General features: G+C 36.8%; 1 protein-coding gene across 2 annotated transcripts in view; it reads right to left on the bottom strand.

Annotated features, from left to right (window-relative positions):
- Positions 1 to 272: 272 nt before the first annotated feature.
- LOC141173121 (myocardin-like) overlaps positions 273 to 11,678 on the bottom strand; it is a 28,711-nt gene continuing 17,305 nt past the window's right edge. The window contains exons 3-7 of one of the 2 annotated variants that reach the window (XM_073657761.1): positions 9,664 to 10,317; positions 5,282 to 5,419; positions 5,063 to 5,120; positions 3,495 to 3,581; positions 273 to 3,356 (exon numbers count right to left, since the gene is read on the bottom strand). In XM_073657761.1, the coding sequence (XP_073513862.1) occupies positions 3,112 to 3,356; positions 3,495 to 3,581; positions 5,063 to 5,120; positions 5,282 to 5,419; positions 9,664 to 10,317 (1,182 nt within the window). In that variant the 3' untranslated portion in view covers positions 273 to 3,111. Of the gene's footprint in view, positions 3,582 to 5,062; positions 5,121 to 5,281; positions 5,420 to 9,663; positions 10,318 to 11,678 lie in introns of both variants that reach the window. The other variant, XM_073657760.1, reaches the window with a different exon arrangement.

Here is an 11,678-nt window from a genome sequence, read left to right as displayed (position 1 = left end):
TGGTCATTTTTTTAATCATGCTACCATATTTATCATTTCTCCTTTTTGAAAACCTTAATGGAATAAAATGGTGCTATATAAATACATATAATTATTATTATTAATGAATATAGTGATGATTTAACCTTAATCAAAATGTATTCGCTTATTCAATAGGTGGTGAAGATTTGAAACGCAATTATAAGAAAATTAAGGCTTAATATTCTAATAGAACAATTTGGCTATGTGCCTGATTTTCCTACATGCTTATTTTAAACTAAGTCATTGTTTTGTTTTATCCCATCAATATCTGTACAGCACACAATGGAAAAAAATGTAGACATTTTGTAGCTGAAAATAATCTATCTGCTATAAATATACCTAAATAGTAAATGCTGTTCTTAGACAAACAAAAGCTCTAGACCATGTCTACCATGTTGGGTGCATTCTTTACTTTGTAAGGCAAATTATTTGTTGATAAATAATTCTCACGAATTTGACTGACAGGCCAAGTCCCTGCCACTCCCATGTAACTTTTTTGAAATATAAAATATTTGTAATTTAAAGTCCAGATATATCCCAGGTGTTGTTAGGAGTCTCAAAAAATAAGTCACCTGTATGATTAAAATTGTGCAGACTTCTGAGACAATTTTAGACCTACATGTGCCCAGATTAGTGGAATTAAAAATTACCAGACTGCCTCAAAATGTTCTTGTTACATACATGCACACTTTTGATGTTGATGTTTTTTCTAAAGTCCAGTAAAGCTATATTATATAGCTTGCTGACTAAGGCTATGTGCCCACGATGCAGAAATGCTCAGGATTTTTTCCTGAGCGTTTCTGCATCTCCCTGGCAGAAAAAAACGCATGCGGATTGTACATGCGGATTGTACATGCGGACTGTACATGCGTTTTCCTGCCAGGGACTTGCGGATGTGAAGCGTTCTTCACATGCATTTCCGAATGCGGGTTGATAAGCGTTTTTAGAATCACTTGGAAAGTGCTTGTCAACTTGGTCACACTATATAAATCCATGCAAACGGCATGGATTTATATACTGTGACCCGAGAGAATGTCAAAAAATAAAAAAATAAATATATACTTACCCTCCGATGGCCCGCGCTGTCTTAATTTCCTCCGTCCCGGCTGCCGGCAGCGGTAGAGTGAAGGACCTGCCGACGTCAGCGTCGCGTGACCCGTCACATGACTCTGACGGCAGCGCAGGTCCTTCATTCCATTGCGAACTGCTGCCAAGCAAGGAGGAGCGCACCATGGGCCGCCAGAAGGTAAGTATATATTTATTTTTTATTTTATTCTTTTTTTTACAGCTTTTAATGGTACCTGGGTGTGAATGAGAATCTCCTCTCCTCTACACCCGGGTACCATCCGCAGATTAGAACGGGCCAATTACGCAAGTACAGATGCAGTCTTGTGGAATTAGCGCTTTCTAATGCAAGTCAATGGCGGCGAAAACGCAGCACTTCCGCAAAATAATTGGTAGTGCTGCGTTTTTTTCCGCAATGATAATACGCAGCGGAAATTTCCGCAGCATGTGCACAGCACATGCGGATTATCATTGGGGAACATGGCAGGCCTTCTACCATGCATTTTTTAAGCGTTTCTGCAGCGTTTTTACCTCTGCGGAAAAACATAAAAAGCGCATTTTGGGCACACAGCCTAAGAGTAAGTCAACAAAAAAGGTACTTGTTTTATCAAAAGTTATTCAGGTACTCTAAAAGATATGTTTGCCACCTTTGGCAGCAAAAGTACAGTGCTTTCTTGAAGCATTTCCCTTTAAGGAGTTATCCCCCTATATGATTTTGAAACACATACATTTTCACGTTTTTCATGTTTCATCTCTAAACACTTGTCGTGAAGATACACCTATGGGATTTATCAATCAGATTTGGAACTGAAGCTACATGCCATCAGTTTACTGATGATCTGACATCTTTTGTGTTTTATCATTCTAATTAAGAAGTCATACTTAGAACCTTCATATAAAACAAAAACATATATAAAAGGGTATTGCACAATCTCTCATAGAGGAACAAATAGTAATGTAATTTCAGACCCTTTAGAAAGTAGATGGTATGAAAAATTTTCAGTTTGTTAGGCAGTCATGTTTTCATTCAGGTTCAATTGTAGGTAGAACTTTTTCAAAATTAAATGATGTTCTTAAAATGTTTAGTTATTTTTTTCCTGTTTGAATTAAAATGCATGAAACAATCAGCCATGGTTTGTAGATAAACCTATAATAACAGTGGATTCTTAATTGCTAAACATTTCTGTTTGGTGTTAGTGCAGCCAAAATACTGTCTAGAGGAAGCAGCTGTGACCAAGGCCATCCCATTCTCATTATCACATCTTTAGATTTGACTACTCATTGTACCTACTAACCAAAGCTAATGGAAAAAGAAAGATGATCGATCTTTTATTAGATGTGACAGAGTCAAATTTGGTGTCTGGTGTTCTTTTTATTGTTTATATTACCACTGCTCAACCATTAAGTTAATCAATCTGTTAATATTTAAGTCTGATGAGTCAAAAATGTTGGTAGATAAAATACTAGAACCATTGGGACTCCTAGGACCAAAATTGGAAGCAGATCCTGATGTAGTGCTTCTAGCCAGTCTAGTGGAGCAAAAGCAGCACTGGATGAAGAAGATGATGATGATGGTGACATATTGTTTTCCTGATGATCTGGAAAAGATGGCATTTCAATTTGATCTGGAGAAAAGACAGGCAAAAAACTATCCTGGCTTGAAAGTAAATCATAGTTTCCAGGCATAAAAAATTCTGAATTCCAGAACTTGGAATAACTGAGGGTGAATGAGAATCAATGCAACACTGAATCTGTTTCACAAAAAATTACCATTTTGGGCATCAAGTAAGGTAACCACAGATGCTAAACATTTTTGTTTAGTGTTAGTGCAGCCAAGATACTGTCTAAAGAAAGCAGCTTTGACCATGGCCATCCCATTCTCATCATCACGTGTCCTTACATTTGACTACACACTGCACCTTCTTACCGAGGCTAGCAAAAGCTACGGGTAAAAGAAAGATTGTTTTTCTTTTATTAGGTGTAACAGAGTGATATTTAGTGTCTGGTTTCGTTTTTATTTTCATATTACCATTGCTCAACCATTAAATCAATCATTCTGTTGATACTTAAGTCTGGTGAGTCGAAAATCTCAGTGGAGAAAATACTAGAACCAATAGGACTATTAGGACCGAAATTGGAAGCAGATCCTGATGTTAATGCTTCTAGCCAGTCAGCTGGATCAAAAGCAGTACTAGATGAAGAAGATGAAGATGATGATGGTGACATATTGTTTTCCTGATGATCTGGTGAAGATGGCATTTCAATTTGATCTGGAGAAAAGACAGATGAAAGACTATCTTGACCAGAAAGAAAATCATAATTCCCAGACACAGGAAATTCTAGGATTCCAGAACTGGGCATAATTGAAGGTGGCTCCATGCAACACTGAATCTGCTTCACAAAATTACCATTTTGGGCTGCAGGTGATGTATTTTGATGATTGATATCAGTATGTATGTTTTCCATTGAGATACCATCAACATGCATTAATTCATCTGCAAAATGAAAAGGAAAAACATTTAAATTTGTCAAAAGATATCCATCATTAAAGACTGCAAAACATAGATACATTTAAAGATGTTATTTGGACAGCTCAACCTTGAAAGCCTTGCTCCTCTGTATTACTTTGATAGCTCTTCATATTTGGTAGATATATTGAAGATTTTTATGCCATAAATGCATTCACACATGGGATGGCATTTTTTCAAAAAGTGCTCTTGTTATTTTGGGTAAAAAATATAAAATGAGGGGGTGAATAGAAATAATTTTATTTACTTTTATTGAAATCACTGGATTACAGGGACATTACACTGCAATACTTCTGTATTGCAGTGTATTGTCATTTTGAGCTTTTATCAAGCCCTCTATTGGGCAGTCATGAGAATCTATCTACAAGCCTACAAGCAGATGGAAATCCCTACTGCCTACTTCCTAAACTCCCAAGGATGTTTTTTAAATGTTCTATTGATGGAAGGGTTTTCTATTGTCAATTTTTTTTGCATTATTTATTTACTTACACTTCCAATTCACATATAATGTTACTGTTCAATAGTCTTAGAAACTGGACACAGAGAGGGATGCGATGTTTACTTTGTGATGTATTGCTTCATTCTATGCATGAAGATAATAAAGCTGGTTGAGGCTGGATTAAGCAATAATGTATAGTCTTGGAGTGAAAGGTCTTTCTGTGCTAACCATAGTACCAAAAAGATGGTGATCCCAAAAATGATGATACTACTGTATGTGTGTACACTCCTCAACATTGAAATTGCAACATGAAGAAGGAAAAGTCATGGCGTTGCTTGTGTATGTATCTGGACTTGTCTCCCATCGTGCCCATCTGGGACATAATTGGTCGGAAATTGCAAAAGAAGCTGACAGCTGCAGATCTAAATGATTTGCATGACCAAGTGCACTCAATGTGGCAGAACATTCCTCAGACAAGCATTAATAACCTCATTAATAGCATTCCAATGCATATAAGTGCGGGGATACTTGATACTGCATGAATTGTTGCACGAGATGAGATGTTTTGAAAATTTAGCTTCCATTTTTTCAGCATTTGAATACTATTAACATGTTTATCGTTCCTGTGATTTTCATACTTTCACAACTTTTCCTTCTTACATATACTTATATATATTTTTATGCAAATTGAGATTGCACAAAAAGTTTGGTTTTCTCACCAATTATGGCCAGCTCCGCTAAAATGAGCAGAGCTTGGGCGGGATAGGAAGTGAAACCATAGCTCTTCTAATTCATGTTTACTGTCAGAAATCTTACTCCAGTCTCTGACTTGACACTTTTTAGATACACCTGACTCATTAAGAGGCATGCAAATTTTAAAGAATCAGGTGCCTCTGACTCCAACACGCCTCCTCGTCAGTAATGACGTGAATACCACCAGTCTTGATGAATCAGGGCATAAGTGTTTTGTGGCTTTTATTTTGCATATGTAATTATTATAGATACCAACCTGTACATAATAATGGCTCATCTTCTAATATGTCATCAATTGACTGAGAAATGGCCATCTATAGAAAAAGAATATATTTAACATTTAGAGCATACCATTGGATTATGCATTACCGGTAATTGGGTTACATAAATAAATATTATGCTAATTGATATTGTGTTACATCAATTATCATGTTAATTAACACTGTGTCATATAAATTAATATTAATTAACATACCTGTGCTTTCTGTATGGCCTCTTGAAGTTCTTCCTCAAAGGACCGAGGCTTCTGAACAGGACTTTCTGGACTTTGTGTGATCTGCATTGGAAGCTCAAAGTCTTGGCCAATTACCTCACAAGTGGGAAGATGCAAAACCTGGGATATTATTATATTAATAACATGTTTTCATTAAGAAAAAAATAATAATTTGTTGCATGCAGACGCTTTAGAATTGCTAAGCTTTCTGTGATCTGCATGGGAAGTTTACAGAAGACCTATTAGAAAAAATCTACTTTTAGTAAAATATAAAATATGTACATAATTATGTATATTTGTTTACTTGCTTTAAATATATACTGTCTGCTTTGATGTGTATAACTACTTTTTAATGGATATCCAGTTCACCCATATGGAGTGAATGATAACATGCATACTGCTGTCAGGACTATAGTTTTACTTATAGTAACTTATAGTATAGTAACTATACTAAACTTTTCTAGTAAAGTAAAACAATGCGATAATCATGCCACAGTACTCAATATGTTCTCTTTGCTGTAAACTGGGCAGATAAGTCACTTGAGTACTGTAGAGTGACGGTGCCATTATGCATGCTGGGAGCTTCTGTTTCGGCTGTCTCTAATGGAGATTTTTAGCAGAAAGTTGGCAATTTGCATACCATGTGCTATGTACGTAAATCACATAAACAAATAATTTTTTAGTTAATTATATTTAGAAAAATATTTTGATCACATAAAAAGAAGGGGTGAATTTTGATGGTAGGTACTTTCTAATTATTGTCCTCATTTTTATAAATTATAGGGTGGACTATTCTTAGAGGACCCCTATTCCATTGTTTCCATCACTACTATTTTACTCCCCTGAAAAGTCCCCTGGTACTGTGGGGCAAAATGCGTTGGGTGGGAAAAATTTGTGACATATTTAGTGGGACAGGATCAAACTTGGGTACTGTTCTTGTCAGATTGGGAGACCTCACATGGGGCACAAGAGGGAGTTTATTAATACCTGTGTCATTATTGTAATTTCCTAAATTCATGGATGGCTCCTTCCAGATACAAAAAAGGGTGAGACTGAACCATTTTTATTATTTGCATTGGTATATTGCGCACCTTTTATTTATGCGTGATGATTGATAGTGCTATATTTTTTCTAGACCTGTTCGTACTCTAAGGCATAACCACCATTTTATTAATATTATCAAGAAAAGTTAGGTTTTGTCCTACCTTATATATCTACTCCTTGCTAGTTACCTATCTATTGATTGAACCCCCTTACCTTTGGTTACAGGGGACATGCTTCTTTGCTGTTTAAAGAGGTCATTCTTACAGTTAAAGGGAATCTGTCATCAGTAAATTAGACTCCAAAATAAACATATGTTTGTAAAACCCCTTTAATGCTTACTAAATGCATAACTATCATGTAGTATTCTGTTTGGAAATTATAGAGTAATCCATATCTGAAATTATAATTTGCAAGTGCAGTGGGCTGGCACTGTATTCCCAGCTCTCATGTCTGTCTCCGAATTATTGAGCAGGTTTGTCTCATCAGATGGGGCGATGCACATGTAGATTGCTAGCGAGAGTCAGCCTTTTGATTTGCACATGTGCAACCCCTCTAATGAGCCAGGCAGCTGCACAGGCCCTGAATCATTGCCCTGTACAGTGTCGATTTTAGGACATGATCAGATATCAAAATCAAACATCAGAATGATGAGGCTAAATACCCTGTTTGAGAACTGATTTTGATAAGTGATTCTGACAAGTGATTTTGACAAATGATTTGATGAGCGATTCTGATGAGCGATTCTGACAAGTGATTCTGACGAGTGATTTTGACGAGTGATTCTGGCGAGTGATTTTGGTGAGTGATTCTGACAAATGATTTTGACGAGTGATTTTGACAAGTGATTCTGACAAGTGATTCTGACAAGTGACTTTTACAACTGTAATAATAAAAAAAAAGTAACTGTTCACTGATGGGACTTGAACCCAAAATTCTGTGCCCCAAAACCAGTGCACTAACCACTGAAAGCCTAGGAGCTCTATTTGGTTATATGATTTTCAGTGCAAACTCGTCTAAAACTCATTGGGACGTGCACTAACCACTGAGCTATAAACTGAGATGTGAAAGCCTAGGAGCTCTATTTGGTTATATGATTTTCAGTGCAAACTCATCTAAAACTCATTGGAAGGTATGCACAGACTGCAAGCAAGCCAAATTCAAATGATGTTTGATTTGATGTGTGAGTCTGATGTGTGACTTTCTTCAAACATCAGAATCAGAATCACAATGACTTTTAGTCACCCGGAGTATTTTCATGGTTGATCTCATAAGACAAGAAAAGCTATAAGCAACACTTGATTGGATAGCACAATGGTAAGGCAGCAGCCTCTGAAACTGCAGTGTTAAGAGTTCAAATCCTGATAGGAATAAGATTTTTTTTTTTTTTTAATTATGACTATTTAGCACACAAGCTATAGGGGTGTTTTACTTTTAATATCTGACACTCTGATTGTCATCCTGATGTGTTAAGAGTTTCAGACATGCTGTCTATTTGCATGGTAAATTACATAGCCAAAGTAAATTGGGAGGCAATAATTTACTACATATCTATTTCCAAGTGACTTTATATTTGCATGATTTCTTAAAGGGGTCTAATGATAAAATGTCTTTATTGTAAACTTTTATTTCCATGCACCCTAGTACTGGCAGCAAACTCCCAATTTACTTTTGCTATGTAATTTACCATGCAAATAGACAGCGTGTCTGAAACTCTTAACACATCAGGATGACAATCAGAGTGTCAGATATTAAAAGTAAAACACCCCTGTAGTTTGTGTGCTAAATAGCCATAATAAAAAAAATAATAATCTTACTCCTATCAGGATTTGAACTCTTAACAACGTAGTTTTAGAGACTGATGCCTTACCGTTGCGCTACCCAGTCAAGTCATACTAACTAATAGCATTTCTTGTCTTATGAGATCAACCATGAAAATACTCAGGGTGACTAAAAGTAATTGTGATTCTGATTCTGATGTTTGAAGAAAGTCACACATCAGACTCACACATCAAAATCAAACATTATTTGAATTTGGCTTGCTTGCAGTCTGTTCATAAGTCCCAACGAGTTTTAGACAAGTTTGCACTGAAAATCATATAACCAAATAGAACTCCTAGGTTTTAATAACTGAGTTTATAGCTTAGTGGTTAGGGCACTGGCTATGGGACGCAGAATTTTGGGCTCAAATCATATCAGCGAACAGTTACTTTTTTTTTTTATTACAGTTGTAAAAGTCACTTGTTAAAGTCATTCGTCAGAATCACTCGTCAAAATCACTGTCAGAATCACTCATTAAAACTCGTCAAAATCACTTGTCAGAATCGCTCAACAAAATCACTCAACAAAATCACTCAACAAAATCACTTGTCAGAATCAATAATCAAAATCACTCATCAAAATCACTCATCAAAATCACTTGTCAGAATCACTCATCAAAATCACTCATCAAAATCTCTTGTCAGAATCACTTATCAAAATCACTCGTCAAAATCTCTCATCAAAATCACTTGTCTGAATCACTTGTCAGAATCACTCATTAAAATCACTCTTCAAAATCACTTGTCAGAATCACTCGTCAGAATCACTCGTCAAAATCACTTGTCAGAATCACTCATCAAAATCACTTGTCTGAATCACTTATCAAAATCAGTTCTCAGACAGGGTATTTAGCCTCAAACTGACAGCATTCTGATGTTTGATTTTGATATCTGATCATGTCCTAAAATGGACACTGTAGCCCTGGCCTTTATCAATAGGGAAGGTGGTGCATGTGCAGATTGTTAGACCGGCTGCCTCAATGTCATCAGGAGCTTACTGTGGGTGTGCCGCCTCGCCTGATGAGATGATAAAGGACAGTGATTTAGGGCCTACGGAGAATCTTGGAATAAGGAAGAGTGACCTATCAGTCAAGGATTGAAGGCTGACAATGGGCAGGGAAATAGGAGACAGGTATGAGAGCTGGAATTTCACTGTCCACCCACTGCACCTGCGATTACAATTTCAGAGGTGGATTGCTCTACTATTTCAAAACTACATACTAAAAGAAAGGTATGCAATTAATAAGTATTAAAGAGCCTCTACATGGCTTTAATAAGGGATCTAATTTCCTGATGACAAGTTCCCTTTAAAAAAATTTTACTGAAAATTTTTTGAGATAAAATTTGATGCCATTTAACGTCATAAAAAACTTGACTGCACTGAGAAAAAAAAACGATGTCGTCTATTTTTATTCATTTCATGCTTTTCTACTACTCAATATTACATATATATAATTACTGTATGTAAATGATTTTCTACAGGACTATTAAAACTGTACTTACCATATAGCTTTCATTAACATCCGCACTCATCAGTTGCTCCTGCACAGGGGGCCCTAATTCAGGGCTGTCACTGTTGAGACCATATAGATATTGTGAGTCTTCGGTTTTTGCTTTAGCACAACAAAGTGTCACAGATTCATCTATTTCTGTTTTAATAGATATCCTGGCATTCAACTTGTCATTCTTTCTTCTGATTTTTAATCGTTTGTGCATTTCTAATTCTACTCGAAGGTCTTCTGCCTGCTTTTGTTCTTGGAGTAATTTCCACGTCAGATTTTCAATCACTTTCTGCTTCTCAAGAAGAACTTGGTCATCATCAATTCCCTGCATTGCCATTTCTTTGTCTTGAATTATTGTCTGTGTATCAGAACTCTCCACAACAGTGCAAATTGTTTCAGATGTCAGATTCTCAGTATAAGATGATGATGGGGAGTTTTGAAATGTGCAAAGGGCGGTGGAGCTAGTCTCTCGTATTGATTGATTTTGTAGTGAAGGTATTTCAATTACTGGAGTTAACAAGCCCGCACTTTGAATGGGGGCTGGAATGGTCTTTGTTCGGGGGATCTGGTACGGCCTAAGGCGTTCCAGTAAAGCTGGCTTTGTTCCTGACACAGGTAGTCCTCTCTTTCTTAGATGTTGGCGTAATTCGGAAACCTTTCAAAGTTAATTATACAAACAAATTTTAAACATTAATCTTGTCTCTCTTATTTGTTAATTTAGTAATTAGGTGATAAATATTTATTATCTTTTAGGGTATCTATGCTTTCATATAGCTTATCAGAATACAATGTCATATGTGTTTGTGAGAAATCACACTATTTCTGGTCATGACATGCATCCTACATATTTAACTAGTGTTACTCTCTGCATGCTCTACCATTTGAAATAGACTCTGAGCTAGTGAGTAGTGTTGAGCCACCTCCGTAGTGTTCGGGTTCGGTTCGGTTCGTCGAACACCAGGATGTTCGAGGAACTGTTCGTCGAACTGTTCGTGGAACACCTTAGAACACCGTCGAACACCGTTAAAACCAATGGCAGGCAAACAAAAACACATAGAAAACAACTTCAAAGGTGTCCAAAAGCTGACAAACTGCTCAGAAGACACTCTCTTTAAAAAAGCCGGCCGGCAAATTCAGCAGCGGCATACACCGCTACCCGACAATTTAGACAAGAAGGAATAGAGCATCATACATAGATTAGATAGATAGAAACATGTCAGTCACACATATAAGAAGCACAGTGACAGTGTTGGTTACTGCACTTGTCATTTAGTGTAAAGGATTTATTAAAAAAAATATTAGTGTTTTCATGCACCGTCTCTTTAAAAAAGCCGGCCGGCAATTCAGCAGCGGTACCCGACAATTTAGAACAGAAAGAATAGAGCTTCACACATAGATTAGATAGATAGAAACATGTCAGTAACATATATAATAAGTACAGTGACAGTGTTGCTTACTGTACTTGTCATTTAGTGTAAAGGATTTATTTAAAAAAATAATAGTGTTTTCATGCACCGTCTCTTTAAAAAAGCCGGCCGGCAATTCAGCATCTGTACCCGACAATTTAGAACAGAAAGATAGAGCATCACACATAGATTAGATAGATAGAAACATGTCAGTCAGATTTATAATAAGTACAGTGATAGTGTTGATTACTGTACTTGTCATTTAGTGTTAAAATAAAGGATTTATTAAAAAAAAAATTAGCGTGGGGTTCCCCGTAATTTTAGTCTCTAACGGAGGTTAAGCAGACGGCTGGGGCAGATGTTTGAAGCCTGGGAAGGGGGTAATACCCATGGAGCTACCCATATCAACCCCCAGCTGAATACCTAGCCTTTACTAGCTATTAAAATGGGGGACCCCCCAAAAAAATGACATGCGGTCCCCCCTATTTTAATAGCTAGCAAAGGCTAGGCAGACAGCTGGGGGCTGATATTAATAGCTCAGGAAGGGTGCCATGAATATTGGCCCCCTCCCAGGCTAGAAACACCAGCCGTCAGCCGCCCCAGAAATGGC

Source organism: Phyllobates terribilis, unplaced genomic scaffold (assembly GCF_046119375.1).
Source record: "Phyllobates terribilis strain yellow unplaced genomic scaffold, ASM4611937v1 Scaffold_12__6_contigs__length_324123572, whole genome shotgun sequence".
NCBI lineage: Eukaryota > Metazoa > Chordata > Amphibia > Anura > Dendrobatidae > Phyllobates > Phyllobates terribilis.
Note: the sequence above shows the minus strand (reverse complement) of the source record. Positions and strands in the feature narration are given on the sequence as shown.